We start from the raw sequence: 19,752 nt of genomic DNA on the forward strand, positions 1-19,752 counted from the left end.
TTGTTTTTCCAAGACGTCTTACCTCGCTTCCAAAGTACCCTACCGGAAAATTTTCAAGTTGAAGGTTACGTATCTGGAACCGAAACAAAGTATATCGACATTCGACAATACGTATGCGAAAATTCGAATATTCATCGTTACGATTTACTGTGGATGGCTACGTGTAAAGGATTTTGTTTAAATAAAACCACGTGGAGTCGATTGAAACAAATAAAACCGGAATTGAATCGGCAATTGGAAATAAAAGCCAATACCAAGGAATTATTCAGAACAATGATTTTGCGAGACATTACCGAAAATTTACTGGAAAACACCAACTGCTGCGGTAATCTTAATTGCCAAGGCAAAATCGAGCACCACGTATCCTGCACCTCAAATTCGAATACTGACTTGAATATCCTACAAGCGATATCGATGTTAAATAAGACGAACCTGAAGAATGAGTTTGAAAAACGATTTGGAGAGAAGAACGAAAATTTGGATCAATTATTTCTTATTATTACCGACAATGTAACGGAATTGAAAAGAGATGTTTTTTACAATTACGTTTGATAAATAAAAAGCTTATTCACAGATGGTTTTTTTCTTTATTAACCAAATACCTTCAAAGATGGTTAGTAAACGAATAGCGTGTAAAATCGAAAATATATATTACGATCCGCAACATCCCGCGAGTTTAGGTTCGGTGAGAAAATTACAAAAAGCTCTACCAAATGTATCAAAGGAAGATATCGAGCAATGGTTGATTTCCCAGCCCGCGTATACGAAACATAAACCAGAAGAAAAATATATCCTAGAAATCAAACGTACGTCACTAGTATGAACGAGGTTTTCCAATGAGATTTAATCGATTTACCCCAATTATCCAACTACAATAACAAATATCGTTATATTCTAACCGTAATTGACGTCTTGTCGAGATACGCGTGGGCTTTACCGTTAAAAACAAAGGGGGCAAAAGAAATTATAAAAGCTCTCGGTACAATCTTTAAGCAACGTACACCTTCGAGGTTAAATTCCGACGAAGGAAGCGAGTTTAAAAACAAAAAAGTGCAAGCCTATCTTAAAAGTAAGGATATCCATTGGTACGCTAGTTACGGTAATTTAAAATGCGCCATGATAGAAAGATGGAATAGAACATTGAAAACGCGAATGTTTCGATTAATGACGAGAAATAACAATTATAATTACACGAAACATTTACAAAAAATTGTAAATGGATATAACGCCACTGTTCATTCAACAATCGGTATAGCTCCGAAAAACGTAAATATAAATAACGAACATTTAATATGGAAACGATTATACTACAAGAAGAAACGTACAAGCAACAAGCCAAAATTACGCAAGGGTGATTTGGTGAGAATTACGTCCGACAAAGGCGCCTTTGGTAAAGGATACACTGGATATTGGACGAATGAAATTTTTGTCGTACATAAAGTACTACTACGTACTCCAACTGCTTACATAATAAAAGACGAAAACGACGAAATAATAAAAGGATCATTCTACGAGCCGGAATTACAGAAAGTTGCTAAATGAACACGGAAGAATTAAACCTTTTTTAAGCACAGATCCTCGAACGAGACCCTACTTCATAGGAGTGTTCCCGAAAGATATTTTACCCGACCCACCAGAACGGAAACCCTATTGTTTCGTGGTCAATTCGGAACCATCCTCAAACGAAGGATTGCATTGGTTAGGAGTCTATATCGATACTAACGATAACGGTTATTTCTTTTGCTCGTACGGTAAAGACCCTAGATATTACGGTTTTAATCTATCAAGCTACGCTTCCAATTGGTATTACAATAATTGTCAAATACAACCGAATTGTTCATTTACATGCGGGGGACACGTTATTTTTGTTTTAACAAGTTTGTGTTACGGATTTTCCTATAATGAAATAATACGAGAATTGTACGACGTGAAAGATAAACCTTACAACGACGTTATTATTATGTTAAATATGTGTTTACATTTATTGAATCAAGAGAAAAAATGAAATAAAATATTTTTTTATTTTAAAAAAATTGGTACATTTTCATTTAGACCATTTTATCGGTGTTTTGACTTTTCGCAATTTCATACCAGTAAGGAGACGTCTCGGGCGATAAGGATGACCGTCACCATCATCACCATTATCACCCTCCTCCGCTTCCGGTACACCCCTGGTATATCGTCGATGTCTCTTCGTTTTCGGAGTCGACGTGAGTTTAGGCCGCGGGAATGACTTCCTAATCGTCGAGGGCACCCTCGAGGGTGACCTCAGTGTTGACCTTGAGAGGGCCAGGGGGGTCCCTTGAGGTGATTGTTGTTGCGAAGGAGGCTGTTGCAATACTGAAAACGGATTAGGTGTTAGAAATTGCGGTGGTTGAACGGGTTGTTGTTGTTGTTGAACTTGGAAAACTGGTGGAATATTTGCAACGTTGACGTTAGGAGGTTCAATCAGGCTCTTCATAGTCAAATACTTTTGTAAAGTTAATAAATAATGTCGAAGTTTATCCTCCGAAGAGGTGTTTTGTTTTAAAATCCGACTCATTTCACGATCCAACTCTGTCGCTTCTTTTTCAGCTCCCGATAAAACAGCGGATTCGGGTAGTAATACCATTCGTTTCATCTCGCTAATGAAGTGATGGTAGATATCAAGGTCGGTACCAAAGCAGCTATTAACCCGGGTAAAAATCCTCCCGCCTGTTTTATAAGAAGTTTCCGTTTGTTTTTAGCCAGACCTCTTTTATTAGCGATTTTTCTTATATATACTCGATGTTTTTTAATATAAATTCTATCCTTTTCGGGTAAAGGAATATTTCCCTTTAACAAATTATAAAACGTGTTGTGAACGGCTTTGATTTGACTTTGCTTGGCTTTTTTCAGTACCTTGGTTAATTTGCCTCCGCCACTTTGACTGGCGCGTACCAATCCACGAAAAAATGGTAAATGTCTGTGTAACAAATGACGTCCTCTCTTTCGAATTTTTCGTTTAAAATTTCTTTTTAATACTTTTTTTAACAAACTCGATTTACGCTTTCTCTTAACCATTCCAACTCCTCGAACGTTCCAACGCGAAATAAAAGACATACGGAAACGATAAATAGTTTTAAATACAAATTTTATTTGTCATCACATACAATAATCATATTTCCTTCATGCGGAAAAATATTTGTTCTTAAACGCAAATCATCGTGAATGTTTTGTTTTAAATCGATACACAAGTAAGAATAGGGAGTACCCTTGGTAACAAAATCATACGCTCTAGTTACGAGGTTTTTATTATTCGGAAATATTTGTCTGCTCAAGTAAGTTATTTGAGACCCGTCTCGCGGATTTTTAAAAACAATTATGTACGAAGAGTTAAGACTAATGGTTCGACTCTCTTTACCTTGACCAAAAAGATTTTGAGTTAAAAGAGCGACGGATAAATTTTTATGATGAGAGCCGACGCAAAATATATTAGCGATATGGGAACTATTATAACAAGAGAATGCCAGATCATCTATTATTAGAAAATTATTAATACTTTCATCCCAAAATGAAGAATCATCTGGGGGGAGTCCTTCCATAAATTCAATGTTTTTAATTTCTTTTTTCGCAATGTCAAATTTCGGTTGATATTCTTTATAACAGTACACTATCCTGTCCGGAGGTGGTTCGATCAAACAATGGGCGTGTTTCAAAAGGTTAAATATCCACGTCGTTTTACCAGCCATAGTACTACCGGCCAGTAAAATTTGCATGGGGGCTTGGAATTTTATTCTACAGGCGCACGAATCAAACATTTCTCAAAAAGTTTATTAAAATCGTCAATCCGTTTTTGAAATTGGAGTTTGTTTATTTCTCTCCAATTAACGCGATCTTCGTACGGAATAATAAAAACCACGGGGATATCGTCGAAAGTCACTTTTTTTCTTTTAGAGTTGAAATTCCGTGTTGAAAGCATCTATCGACGATTCGAGAATTAAATCGACGAAACTAGACGTAAACGTTTTGATGGATTCGTCAAAATATTCCACGATTTCTTCCTTTAATCTTCTCTTTTCCCCTTCTTCATCAGCCAGACTCACGTTAGTAATATCGAGTCCGAGAATATAATTACAAAATGGAGCTTGTTTTTGATGCACTTCGTGAGGATTAGTCTCATTCGATCCTCCCCAATCGAATAAGTTATGACAGCTGAAACACATGGTTTTTAAACCGTCGTTCAAGTAAAAGAGACCCGACGCTGCTAGTTCCGCGGGGATAACTTCCAACTCCGACGAATTGGAAGTCCAATGACCATTGAATGATTTTAAACGTAGACTTTCACGATGCATCTTGCTTTAACGAGTATCCAAACGGATATGTTAAAAAATTGTCCGCGATTATTCTCTTATTAAAAGTCACGCCGAAACTTTTTTTCAGATTTCCTAAAAGTAGTTTCGCGCGAGCTTTGTCACGCACAACGTTAAAGGGGATTTCCAAAGTGTAACTAGTTCCCTGAGTGTCTAAAGCCGATTTGATCGAATCAAAGTTAATTATCTGTTCGTTTTTCCTGTTTAACGAAATTCCTTTCATTTTCGTAACGCAATGCCCGGTATTTGTTTTGTAACTGTACGATTTCGGACCCGAAGTAACGAATTCCGATATATACCCATTTGGAACTTCGTCGGTCCAATCACCCATAAATTGTCCGACGGGTGGAAGAAATTCGTCACTTTCTTTGTGAATAAATATAATACTATCCGTATCGCAGTACAAAATCCTTTCTTTTAATTTATTCAGAGTTCGAAATAATTCGATCCGACCGTACGAACTAACGAAACTCCCCAACACTGCCGATCCTTTGTAATATGTCGGGCAAAAATCTTTTTTGAATTTGTAGGTCATTAAACAAACGTCATCGTCGTTAATTGGCCGCATATCCGTTAATTCCAATGTCGGATCCATTATAATTTTAATGAAATCTTGATAATCGTTGACGAAAACCGATTTTGGTTTATCGTTGTTTAAGCAATGTCGACCCCATAACGAGTTTAAAGCTAATTTCGCCAACGCGCGTAGAGCTGAATTGTTTGTTACATCTTCGGGTCTAATCTCGATATCTTCTCGTTCTTTAATTAGTCTTAAATATTCCGTTTTTTCCTCGTCGGTGGTAACGTTGCGAGGCCAGCCAGAGTTCTGGATTTTTAGTTTCAAAAATGTATTAATGTAACTGCCGAAAAAACCAGGATCTTTATCCTTGATATAGGTGTACCTTTCGGGGTAATGGTGAACCTCGAAGATTTCCAATATAACGTAACCGGTTTCGACCGCCATGTATATTTCTGGGGTGGGCGAAATCCCTTCGAAAGCTCGCTCGGAGTCGTTATGCGCGCAGGCTGTTTGTATATCGTTTTCCACGCAAGTACGACACAAAGCGAAAAATAGTTTTTTTCTGGTTCGAATTGGTAATGCCGGTATGTAAGCGTCTTTCGGAGCTAATATTTTACAAGACATTACCCCAAAGTAATGATTCAAATCGAATGAAAAATCTCTCGTAATAATCTCCGGGTGATTTTTAGGATAGTCTCTGTTTTTACATACAAAGGGGTACAAACTACAAACATCGTAATATAGAATTTTTTCGTTTGGTTTGGTTTTATGATACAGCCTGAAGCATTCAGTACGACCACCGTATAATGCCGATCTTGGTCCTATCGGATCTCGAAAGTGTAACGAATCGCAAAACTTTCTTACCTCGATTCTGTTTTTCAACATTTCGTCAAACTCGCAACTCCATATTCTAACATATTCAGCGTTCGGTGCATTACACATGATATCATCATCTCGATCCAGAGTTCTCTCGTATAAATTTTTAAACGTATCTTGCAATAACGGATTCCATTCGCCTCCTTTCGTATGTTTCGGACATCCGTGAATAAAATCTCCGTCAAATTGAAATATTATTTCGGGTTGGGAAGAATAACCATCTACCGGGTATCGTCCAATCTTTTTTTCCCCTTCCAACGAGAGAACCGATTAAATTTTTATTCCGCGTTCTTTTTCTTCCCACGCCAACCATTTTAAAGCAGATTTGCTTTGATTGTAGTTATTCCTGTAGCCGTTACACGGTACTACTCCGAGTGTAAATTCTTCCAAGTATTTATGAAGGAAAATATTCGTGCAGGCCCCCGCTATGGTTAAAGCGTTCATATTTAAAACATCGAAACCAGTTTCCTTCTCGAACAATTGTCTAAATTTATCCATACCCTGTTGTAAAACCTTAACATCCATGGTAGTATAATATTCCAGTTCTTCGCGTAAATTATAGACCGATTGTCTCGATTTCGTCGCGTACCATTCGAGAAAATCTTTATAATCTTTTTCTTTCATATGTTCCGGTTGAAAATACTCTTTCGGCGGTAGTGGACCGACATAATCCAAAGTTTCTTCGGTGTGGAATATGTAAGGGAAAAATTCTTTTCTATTTTCGCCCAAAGAAAACGTCGCGGGGAACGATCTTAATGGTTGCGAGACGAAATTGAAAGAGTCGATAAATTTCATTTTTTGATTTTTCAAAAAAATGGCCAACATTTTGCTTCCGTCAAAAACAATATCCGGTATGATGTTCAATTTTAATAACCCACGAAGAATAAAGAACGAATCGAAACCTTTACTGTTATGGGCTAACAACGTAATATTTTCAAAATTCGGTTTAGTTGCTTTAACCCGTTTTGTCGCGTGTTGGAAAACCATTTCTTTCGTCCGGAATAAATAATTTAGAAATTTATCGACGCAGTCGAACCCCCGAAATATCTCGTACTCGTACTTGTTCCCTTCATTTTCTTGCATAGCGCTTACGAGTAAGACAGGGACGTGTTCGTTATTTTTAACGATTGATTCGGTATCGAAATAACAATATCTGGTTTTTTCGTACGTTCTCGAAAGAGGCATAACGTAACAACGGTTCCTCTCGTGTACGCGTAAACAGTTTTTACATGGTTTCGAGCAAGAGTGTTTTTCTTTCAGTTCTAGTCCACATTTTAAACACCTTTTAAAGTTATCGCACGTTCCGTTAGATATATGAAAATTCAAACATTCTTCTCCTTTAAAATAACGATGGCATTTTCGACATTTAACAGGTTTAATTAGTTTATCTTCGTGGAATACATTTAAAGTTCTACATCTACTACATTTAACTCGAGTTTCGCAAAAGTGATTATTCTTTTGATTAGTTCCGTGAAATACTTTTAAACATTTAGAACAATAAGATATACCGCCAAACATTGTATGCAATTCCTTAACTACATGCACGTGATCATTAACTAACAATAGAAAAATTTGTTTTTCCTTGAAAGGTCCGACAAAATATTTTTCTAAATTATCAGCTCTGAATATAATAATTTGATATTCGTTTAAGTAAGTTTTAAAATTTTGAATATCTAATAAATTAACGGTATCCGGAGAAATATTAGCGTTTTTATATAATTGCTCCGCTTTTTCTTTTTGGAGGGGGTGATTACATTTTTTTATCTTTCTAAAATAATTAATTGACTCGTTCGTTGTTTGATACTTTTCATTCGTATTCTTTTCGAATCTCTTATCAGCCAAATAAATTCCTATCACCAAAGCTCTTCCAAAACATAAGTTATCGGTATTGTCAATGTAAATATAATTTGGACTCGTTTTTATAAACGTATCCAAAATTACTATATTTCTATTTTTTAATGATTTTGATCGACGTCCAACGGGTACGTCGCAATGTAAAAATATAACGTCAAAAACTAAAGAGCTTTGTAAATGGAAATTTCGATTTGATTGCGCAACTTGACTTATAGCTCCTATTACTCTTTCAGCCGTTAATTCATTAATATTCATAAACCTTAAATTTATCGGACTATCCAACTCATCCGAACGAATACAAAATCTAACTCTATTATATCCTTGATGATTGCGTAATAATTCAAAGAGTATGGACTTAACTATACTAACAAACGTTTCGTTTACTTCGGTTAATTTAGTACGTTCTAAATTTTTAAATTTAATTTTACATTCTATTTGATTACATTTGTATTTTCGAGATTTTTTATCTAATATTTTTTCGCAAGTATAAAATTGTTTAGGATTAGCTTTAACACTTAAATTTAGCGGTTCTTCATTTTCGGAATCGCTCGAACTACTCATCAAATTGTTTAGAGTTTTATATATTTTTTTTCGTTTTTCTTCTTTTTCTTTTAAATCGATTTCGACTCTGTGTTGTAACATTAATGCGTAAGGTGATAGTTTACAATCTCTGCTGCGATCATTTTCCGGTCCCGAGTATTTCCTTTCCATTTCCTCGAAAAAATTACGTCCAATGATAGGGACGTTTCCACAACTCTTTCCGTCCGCACGAATAAATCTGCATAACGGTTGTTCGAGCCAATGAACACCCAATGGATGATTGTCGGCTCTCCATCCAGTCAAGGCGGTAAGGCACGAAAAACAACGAACGGTTTTAGGACTAACGCAATAAAAACCGCTGGCTGCCATGTCATCCACGCTAATACCTTCGACAGACCATATCTTGAACGTTGATAATCTTTTAACTTCGAGTCTCATATCCATCCCATCAACCACGTAATAATTGTCTTCTTTTTTTATATTAAATAGTAGTGATAATTGATATATTGGGTATATAGTATATATAAATACGTTAATAGATATACGAGTAATAGATATTGGGATTCCATATTGATTAATTATTCGTTTTTGTTAAAAAACGAATAATTTTTCGTGATCTTGTCGGGATTATCGATGATATGCTTGGCGATCTTGTTCACGATAGATCGAATTTGTTTACATTCGACGCTATCTTTAGACGCGACAAATCTTAATCTTCTTCCATCGCATTGCCAAATATCTTTATTATCTCTATCTTTTATATCCTCGTACTTGTATATTTGAATATCGAAATAAAAATCGTCACGCGACGCTGGTAATGAAGTCACGTAACTAGCTAGACCTCGTTTAATATCGTATCGAGGGACAATGCCGGTTTTTTCGATAGTAGTTTCCTCTTTAACGTTTTTAATTTGCTCAAAAATATCTATTTCCTCCTCATCATCAGATATATTAATTTTTCGCTTACCGAGTGAAGATGAAGATGCCATAACGAACGTCGAGTGAAGAACGAATGAAATATCCGAAAATCCCGAGAGTTTATATACACCGTCCCCGCCGCCCCCGGGGGAGGGGGATGACACACGGCGTCCCCGCGCGCCGGCGCGCGGGGAACGCCTAATTATACGGTTAAAAATATTTTTTTCCCAGTAATAATTACGATAGGAATTCTCGTAGATAATTATAGCCTCTATAAAATTTTTAAAAGTTAGAATTCTCATGGATAATTATACGATACCTCTTGGTTATATAAATATATTTTGAATTCTCGTCGTTAATGATACTTAATGATACCTCTTGGTTATAAAATATATTTTGAATTCTCGTCGTTAATGATACTTAATGATACCCTAGGTATATACTATGTAACAAAAATAATTGCTTTTTTAGCTGGCTGCGGGTATACTTTTTAATGATGGGTAGATATACGATTTTAAACACCTGGATACCCCTAGGTTATTAAATATATTTTTTAAAAAAGTAATTTACCGAGAATTCTCGTCGTTAATTATACTTAATGATACTTTTAGGTTGTAAAATATATTTTTTGTATTACAATGTATCAAAAATAATTGCTTTTTTATCTGGCTGCGGGTATACTTTTTAATGATATTAGATATACGATTGGAACACCTGAATTCCCCTAGGTTACAAAATATATTTTTTAAATTACATTGTATCAAAAAATAATTGCTTTTTTATACGATGCACCTGGGTGTTATTACCGAGAAGTATTTTTTTGCTTCGATCAAATTGGTCTGGGTGGAGTTTATGTAGAAGGCTAAAGACGCTTTCCAATACACGTCCTACACAGATGGAAAGCTTTAATTGGTATTTAATGGTTTATAAAAAACGAAAAAGTGTGGGAATTTAAACAGGGATTTTTCGGGGGAAAGGTGCTCCGATCTTAAAATGGATGATATTTTTGCAAAAAGGTCGAAGGGTCAAAAACTAAAAAAAAAAAATTCTCTCTCGTAGTTAATTATACTTTCAAAAATCACGTGTGAATTCTCCCAAGGTTTTTATTTTCTCGTAATTATCAGGTATAAGACTTTTCTATCGCTTAAGGGTAATATTATGGAATTTTTAAGTGGAGATATTTTGGTATAAAAAGACCCCGAGTTTTTGTTAGGAAAGTCAATCGAAAGTACATGTTTGAAACTGCACTGCTCGTTCCTGAATAAAAATACCCGTGATGTGTTGTGAGTAATACTTTTTTATAAAAATATGGCTATGTTTCGCGATTTGAACTTACACTTAACAAAAAGCGGTGTAACGGTAACTGTTTGTCCGCGGGGAAGAGACGTAGAACCAACAGTTATTGTTGAAAGTGAAAACTTTATTTTAATACCGTATAAAATATGGTACATCTTGAACAAACGTAAATCTGAATTCGCGGCCTGTATGCAGAAATCGTCAATTAAATTTTATCGTTGTCAGAACATCTATATATCTATTACGAGTTACGGTCTTGTCTTTACGTATGACGAAAGCGTTCCAGTGACAATTAAACCCGGAGTATTTACGCTTATTATGCAAGACCCCGTAAACGGGTTTATTACTACACATATTAACTTTATTATTAATCAAAGAATTTTCTTAAAAAATATGTTACTCACCTTTCGAATTCTTTTGGGTGATTTTGAAAAAAAACTATTGGATGTTAAACGCGAGAGTAAAACTACCTTACACGCATTTTGCAGCACGTTAAATTTAACCGATCTGTTAAAATCATTCGAAAATAATTTACGTAATCCTCAAAATATTCAATGTGTTTTAAGCATTCAACAAATGATTTCGTACTGTTTAATTGAATTTTAAAAATCTTTTTTAATCACTTGTAAATTACAATAATAAAAATATGTGTTTTTTGAAAAAATGGTAAAAATATATTTAAACATTATAAAAATAGTGGTAAGCCCAATTCTTGGGCAAATCGCGTACTCCAATCGTCGTAATACCCGCGACAAGGAATAAAACAAATGGAGTGTGTACAATAGCAAAATAATTTTAAATAATAAACACAATTAACATTAGTACAATAGTAAGCGTCAACAATTCCATTAATAGCTAATACAGTATAGGATACAATATGATATTGCGACGAAAAACAGTTAGAGCAAGGCATGATTTCAGAAAAAGAACAGTTAAATCTACAAAATGTATATGACTATTAATTTTTTAAATTTATAGTAAAAATAGATTTTTTCGCTTACCGATAGATACTAGCCAATTCCATTTCATTTTGACGCGGAAAATCCAAAGTAGCCGGAGTTTGAGAACTATAGTATAAAAGACAAATCTTTAAAATCTATAAGAAACTACCAAGATAGAATAACGTACTAGTTTTCGGAAGCTTCTTTGTTATTGCTAGGGAGACCCATGTTTTTTAAAAGACTTTCTCGGATGAAGCGTTAAAAGAAAATGATAAAGTTTTCCCCGAGATATCTACTATTTCAAAAGAATTATTATTGGGCGTTGTCAAGGTTAACTACTTTTTTAAGAAATGTTTGGCACTACGGTTGTTGAAGAGAGGGGATTCTTATAGAGTGTTTAAGCTTAATATAAAAAGATAAGAGACAAGTTTCGTTATAATATATATATTTTTATTGTGAATTAATTTGAGATAATAATTTAGGTAAGCGTCTACGATCAATAAGAAAACAGAAATGAGAATTATTTAAAATATGAACAGGATAATATTTTTGATGATAGGAGAAGCAGATGAGATGTTGGTATAAAGGACAGTCTCGAATAGGACAGAAGTAGAGCTTGTAGACAGTTGTATGTCGTTCCGGAACGCAGACAGTTTCCCTGATAGTGTAGTGGTTTGGAGTACGACAATAACAATTAGGACAGCGAGTAGGAATATCGTAGGTAGAACTATAAAAATAGGTTAAAATTAGTTTTTATATACAATAAGACTCATTTACAACTTACTTTAAGTCAATTTGTAGATCTTTTTCGTATAGGGGAAGTCGGTATGCTTTATATTTAGAAAGGAAATAGGTGTCTAGGAAAATGTTAATTGGATAGAAATTAGACTGATCCCAGGTAAGGCAGATGATAGTTCGGAAAAGAGGGCAATTAGGAGTAGCGCAAAAGTATAAAATATAGCGGGATTCAATAGTACGAAAAATGACATGAGAATTAAATTCGGTGGAAAAACAACAAGAACACAATGTAGGAATGGGATATTTAAGACTGTAAAAACATGTATTAGTTTATTAATTTTTAGATAATAATTTATTTTGCTTTACTTTAAATCAATTTGCATGCATGGGTATTCTTGAATCATTGCGTTGTAAAGTTCTTCGCTTTCGCTGTTTTAAAAATTTCTTGTTAGGTATCTTACAATTCCTAAAACTTATTTAAAACCTTACGTTTCTTCATCCGAGGATGATTCCGTCGATACAACATCCGGGTCGTCGGCTTCGGCGAACATATCAATACTCGCGATTAATTCGTTTATTTCCTCCTCCACCCCATCTGGGATATCATACTCCTCGTGGATGATGATTGGTTCTACTTCCAATTCATCATCGATATCCCAGAGTTGGGGTAAAGCGCTATATAAAATAGATCCGGTATTAAAAAATAATTTTAACTTGCTAGCTAAAATAACTTACAATTCCTCAACCGGTTGAGCAGCGTTTGAGTCAAAAGATTTTGCTGGACACATTTTTCTAGTAGTAATCTAGACTTTATCTATGAAGATATTTTCAAACTTAAAGTTTTTTGCGTTATGATGTGAAACTTTGAAATCCGTTCAGTTTATATAAGAAATTTTCAAGGTTGTTAGCTTAAGAAGTCTAGTTAAGAATTTGTAATGAGCGTCGAGGTCATCCCTAGTTTTCTTTGAAAAAATATTTAACTGTTGGTTTTTTATGTATTAACGATTTTAAAGAAGGGTCCATATTAATGAGCGTCCCTATCGAAAAATATTTATCAGTCGTTTTAAGAAGGGTGTATTTTATCAAAAGAAAGTCTCCGGCGGTTAAGCAGGGTTATGACTTTTGCGGTAAGCTTTTTTCCGTCTCCGTGCTGTTACTCTCTGGTGATGTTGAGTTGAATCCAGGGCCTTTGCCTAAAAGACAATGCAAAGCTTGCAAAAAACTGATTCGTAAGAATCAAAAACGTTTTCGCTGCTGTGTCTGTGTGTTTGAATATCACGCGAAGTGTGTATACCCTAATGTCTTAAAGAAATCTTTTCATCTACAAGACTCATCTTTCGTGTGTCTTAGTTGCGGACTACCACCTTTTAGCGACTCATTCTTTACGGAAAATAGTGTTTCTTGTAAGCCAAGAAAGGTTGCGGACCACACAGTGGGAAAAAAGTTATCCCGGTCACTAGTTTCGTTTCATGTGGCGAACGTGCGTAGTTTAAAAAATAAATCTCTCGACTTTTCGGTTTTTGTGGAGCAGAATTTACCGGACGTTATCGGTCTTACGGAGACCTGGCTTAATCGTGACGTGTCTAGTACAGAGTTTTTTAATGACGATTATGTCGTTTTTAGAAATGACAGAGAATCTATAAGGGGTGGTGGTGTTCTTTTGGCAATTAATCAAAATCTCTCGCCTGTAGAAACCGTAATCAATACTGAACTTTTTAAAACTGCCTTAGGGAAAAGTCTTGAGATTGTCTTTTCTTCTGCTAAATGTGAATCTCGAACAATTCTTTTTGGGTGCGTTTATGTTCCGCCACCGGTCACTCAAGACTATATAATGAGCTTATGCTCTCTACTTAACGCTATAACTGATATTATCAACGGTCATGATATTTTTATTTTGTTTGGTGATTTTAACATGGCATGTTTGGGTTTAACTAGACCTGTCCCGGACAGTCTTCCTGCTATGGATTTTTTCGAATGTATTTCTAATCTTGGACTTACTCAAATTGTATCCGATGTAACTCGAAACGGCAAAATCCTCGACTTGGTTTACATTAATGAGCGCCGATTTATCAATGATATTCAGGTAGTTGATAATCTTCCCGGTTGTGATCACCATGCGATTAGCGGTAGAATTTCCTGTGAGTACGTAAGGGCTATGCGTGCTCCTATGCGTGTTTTGCAGTGGAAGCAAGCGGATGCAACTTCTTTAAATGGGCTAATTAACCATGCACCTTGGCATCTTGCCTTTGGTGGAAATATTAATGAAAGTTGGGATTTTTGGTCGGATTTATTTTGGTCTTGTGTGGAAGACGCTATTCCCTCAAAGATGGTTTATTCAAGAAGGTCTAGGCAGCCTTGGATTTCTGGAGACATTGTTCACCTCGCCAATCTCAAGCGAACTTTGTTCAAAATATACAGATCAAAACCAACTAGTGTCAATAGATACAAATATAGAAGAGTTTGTAACAGGATTAAAGCTAAAACTCGTTCGAATTACAAAGATTATGTTAATGGCTTGTCCTCTCAGCTCAAAACGGAACCTAAAACATTTTGGAAATTCGTTGCACAAAAAACTAAAATCCCAATTCCTAACTTTATGAATATTGATAGTACGCCTATCACTGACGCGCAAACGATTGCGTCAATGTTCAATTCTTTTTTTCAGTCTTGTTTTACTAAGTCCAGTTCTTTTTTAACGGACAATGAGTTTAACAACACTGCTGGTGCTGACTTTATCTTTACTCCCAGTTTGGTGGCTGCGGCTATTGCGCGCCTTAAGTCTAGCTCTTCAGCTGGTCCTGATGGCGTGTCCTCTAAATTAATTAAGTTGTGTGCTACGAGTATTGCAGAACCTTTGTCAGATTTTTTCAACTACTCTTATAGATTGGGTAAACTCCCTTTAGCCTGGAAAAGAGTTAATGTGGTTCCCCTTTTTAAAGGTAGCTCCCTCAGTAGGTCCGAGCTGGCCTCTTATAGGCCAATCTCTCTCTCATCGGTATTTTGTAAGGTAATGGAGTCAATAATAAGTGATCAAATTGGAAGTTATTGCCATCAGTAAAATGTATTTTTTTTTTACTGAAAAATAAAAATTATTAATTATTATTATTATTATTATATTATAAATGTATGATTTTAAAAGAGGCCCTCACAACGTGCGTGTTTCTTATAAGATATTATTACTTTTCACAGACTTGAATGAAAAACAATTTTCGGAATTAAATACCACATGCCAAACTGAGTTACAGAGTGGTCAGGATCTAAACTGTCTTTTTTGTGAAAAAGACGATATTGCTAGTTTCTCATCTATTGGTGGTGAAATTCATTACTGCGTTAACAATAATTGTGAAAAATTTAAAAAAGCCATTTATAAACAATACGGTAAAGTTTTAATCACCAATATTGAAAACGCTTACGCGATTCTGGACAATAGTTTTTTTTGTATCAATTGTAACCAGTTTTGTTACAAAGCTCAACGCCAAGAAAAAGAGTGTTCATACTGGGACAGTGAAGAGGAACCAAACTATTATTTGTGTAGCTTCCCCAAAAAATGAGAGAAATTTATTCGTACAATTTTAATGAAAAAAATATTATTGAACATGATTGTAAAAATAACGTACCTCGGTTAGGGACGTTATGTCTAATCGAAATTGAAGACAATCGTCAGAAATTTGCGCGAAAGTATAAAATAACTCACACAGTGATTAGAAAACTCGTTTGCGAAGAAATTTTGAAAAACAAGCGGGAGAGTTATGTTGTAGAACTATCTTGGGTCACTTTCTGTACAGTTGACTCATTATGTCAAATCGATACGGTTGATTGTGGTATTTACATCCCTACAACGGAGTGTAAACTAGGTCGGATTCATAAGTACTATAACAAACAAAACTGGCGTTGTCAACATCGAAAAGAGGCGGCCTACGTTCTGGGATACGTTTGTCACGACAGTGAAGCTGTTCAAGCAGTAATTAACACGGTGATTGTTAAAATCATTTACGAATGCAACTCTACGCTGACGTATAAAAACCCATTTCGCAAGAATTACGCAACATCTAACAGCTTCAGCTCAAATTTCTTGAAGCTGTTATATATTAGTGTTGTAATCGATTCTTTACGGTTCGGCAATTACTCTAAATCATCCTTATCAAATACACTGTCTAGATTTAGGGATACATTTTTTAAGGTTCGATACTCTTTTTGTAAAACCGGTCACTTTCGTGACAATGTATCCATTGATAACGTGTATGAAGTGATTTTTTCAAAGAATGCCACTAACAAATCTTACGAAAATTTTCAAAATGCCAATCCATCTTTCGTAGAACTTGAAGGTGAAGATTGGGATTGGTAAGGATTTGCACTATAGTGAACCATCATTTACCTTTTAGTGAAATAAAAATTCAAAAAATGGATTCCGGGTTTGGAGAATGCATGCATCACATGGTTTTTGGTTCAAGTAACAATATAAATTATCGATTTTCGAGTTACGCGTGTGGCGAAGCTTTTTGTATTAAATCACAAGCTGCGAACGCGATACCTCGGTTAGGTACGTTATGCCTGATCGAAATTGAGGACAAGGAAACAATCTAATATCGAAGTATGCTATTGCTCAACTTGTACACAGTGAAATGTTAAAAAACTTGTGCACCAACAACATTGTTAAAGTATCTCGTAACCGATATGATTATTGGAGAGATGTAGTCTCGATCGATACCAGGGATTGCGGACGTTACATCTTGACTACGGAGTGTAAACTAGGACGTTTACATAAATACTACCCTCATGAACTTGATCAATGTCAACATTCGAGTCAAGCAGCGTACGTTTTAGGGTATATGTGTCACGATCAAGCGAGTGTTGAATCGGTATTAAATACAGCAATTATAAAACTTTTGTATGAATTTAACACTCGTTTGATCAAAAAGAACAAAAATGACAATGATGATTACTACTATTATATTAATGGTGATCCCCGTATTAGTTATACTGTTAATGTGATAAAGTTATTATATATTAACGTAGTTATTGAAGAATTGCATAAATTTAATCATTCGTTAATGGATTTAACTTTCACTTTCGAAAAAATGAAAATAAAATTTAATCTCTTTACAAAATCTAAAAATATTCCAAGAATTTTGAGAGATAAAATCGGTTTAATATATGACCCCACTTTTAAAGTATTTTCAAAAGACGCTGTTAATTATGCACGCCTAGAGTTGCAAAAAATAGAACAAAAAATGTTATATTCATTTCCAAGTTTTTGGAATTATTTTCGCAGAATTTAACCCCAGAAAGAAGTTATTTTTAAAGAACGCTGTCAATTATAATTCACGAGATAGTGAACCATCACCTTTTGGTGAAATAAAAATTCTCAAAAATGGAGAACGTTTTTGGTATTGAATCGCGTAAAAATATAAATCATCGGTTTTCGAGTTATGTGTGTTGCAAACCTTTTAGTATTAAATCAGAAGGTGCAAACGCGATACCTCGATTAGGTACATTATGTTTGATCGAAATTGAGAACAATCGTAAAAAGTTTGAAGGAAACAATCTAATATCGAAGCGTGTCATTAATCAACTTGTACGTCGCGAAATGTTTAAAAACTTGTGCGCTAACAACATCGTTAAAATATCTTACTACCGACATGATGGATGGAAAGATTGGACCTCTATCAATACCCGAGATTGTGGACGCTACGTTTGTAGTTCGGCATGTAAACTAGGAAGTTTACATAAATACAACCCTAATGAACTTGATCAATGTTATCGAGCAGCGTACGTTTTACGGTATGTGTGTCACGATCAAGCGAGTGTTGAATCGGTATTAAATACTGCAATTATAAAACTTTTGTATGAATTCAACACTCGTTTGACTATAAAGAACAGACAATGCAATGACAACCCCCATATTAAATATATTATTACACCTGTTAGTTATACTGTTAATTTGTTTAAGTTATTATATATTAGCGTAGTTATTGAAGAATTGCATAAATATAATCATTCTTTAATGGATTTAACTTTCACTTTCGAAAAATTTAAAAATAAATTTAGTCTCATTACAAGATCTCCATATCTTCCAAGTATTTTGGAAGATAGAAACTTGAGATTAGCGTATGACCCCACTTTTAAAGTATTTTCAAAAGACGCTATTAATTATTATTATCATCAAGACTTGGAGCGGATGGAAAGACACTTTTTAAATTTATTTCCAAATTTTTGGAATATTTATCGCAGAATTTAATCGTGATGTAATCAATACAAATAAACATTGTTTTTTAAAAAATTTATTTCATCCTTTGATTTGTTTTTTACACCATTGACACAATCCTCTTTTAAAAAAATTCTGATCTAAAATCGGTAAGAGTAGAGGATAGAAACCAAGAAGCGCTACTGCTGGGTTCATAGATAACATTCCACAAATAATTCCTACAGGTACAGTTATGGGAAGGATAAGTAATAACCCACCTAAACAGACATATTCTTTTGTAACCTCAAAAACACGCTGCGTACAACATCTATTATTACAATATTCTTTAGTCTTGGGTTTGCTTGTAGTTGAAACGTATTTCTCCGTTGGTGGTACATCTCTCCCTGACTCGTCGTTAGAACAATGTATGGGTATGTTGCATGTTGAAAACCCTTTAACAATTGGGCATTCCGGGGAATATTTTAGATGCTCCTCATTTACTTTATCATTAACTTTCCAACTATGTAATGTTATATCGCAAAAAAAAACATTTAACGGCGTCGCCCTTCTTTAAATAATAAAAACCATGTTTCGCAAACTCTGATGGATTTATATTACTAACGGGGTAATCTTTAAAAGTTTCGAGCCGTAGTTTTTCCCAGTTCATTATAGCTTTAAGTTTTGTCCCGAACTAATATCATTCAAACCCTGTTGCTGATATATCTTACAAATTTTACCTACGTCACAACACTGCACGTGACTCACACGTGACTCGCATTTGATTGACAGGTGTGATTCTGAATTATGCAAATTATAATCATTTTCGGTTCATTTACATGTTTAAGGTCGGATCTCTGAATTATACAAATTTAGATCCTAATTTGCATAGTCAAAAGTGGGATTTCTGAATTATGCAAATTTGGATCATTGTTGGCTAATTTGCATGCCTAAAAGTGTGGTAACTTACTACTACTTCCATCCACCATAATGTTTGGCCGAAGTATCAAAAGCAAACTACCATCTGTGTCGCTTTCCGTAAAGACCGCGTCTACCTCCATCGCAGCCAATGATGCTTCCGCCAAAGAGACAATGAAAAGAGCACACATAAGCCACATTGTGATTGTTGAGAATTGGATACGTCACGTTTGGTGAAAAGATTAATTGAGGCGTGTTTTGCGGTCGAGTTCTCAAGATAAGAAATGGTGGTTGGTGCCGATGGTAGATGATTGGTGCTCTCTATGGTGGTGGCTGGAAGGATCCTGTAATGTGGCACGTCGTAACTTTTTTGAATGACAGGTTTGAACGATATGGCGTTTGATTTCCAATTCAACATCATCAAAAGCGCAGAATTGTGATAATGTACGTAGTCGAACGTGATAGGCATCTATATTCTCTGTTGCTACTTGCTTTGCTTCTCGAAACTTGAAGATTTCGTAGTCGATGTTTTGTTTAGGTGCAAAGTGACTGGTTAACAAATCTTTAGAATCTTGATAATCAACTGTTGTAGCACTGCCAGGTAACGCATAGAATATATCCTGTACAGGATCACCCACA

The 19,752-nt window shown here is 35.0% G+C and overlaps 1 protein-coding gene across 1 annotated transcript; it reads left to right on the forward strand.

Annotated features, from left to right (window-relative positions):
* Positions 1 to 13,099: 13,099 nt before the first annotated feature.
* On the forward strand, positions 13,100 to 15,072 carry LOC149677251 (uncharacterized). The gene is made up of 2 exons (XM_089837433.1): positions 13,100 to 13,141; positions 13,950 to 15,072. The coding sequence occupies exon 2, from the start codon at positions 13,975 to 13,977 to the stop codon at positions 15,070 to 15,072; it is 1,098 nt and encodes a 365-aa protein (XP_089693559.1). The 5' UTR covers positions 13,100 to 13,141; positions 13,950 to 13,974.
* Positions 15,073 to 19,752: the final 4,680 nt, after the last annotated feature.

This window comes from Phalangium opilio, unplaced genomic scaffold, assembly GCF_054372755.1.
Source record: "Phalangium opilio isolate 3A_F unplaced genomic scaffold, DU_Popi_V2 ptg000043l_1, whole genome shotgun sequence".
Taxonomy (NCBI): Eukaryota; Metazoa; Arthropoda; class Arachnida; order Opiliones; family Phalangiidae; genus Phalangium; species Phalangium opilio.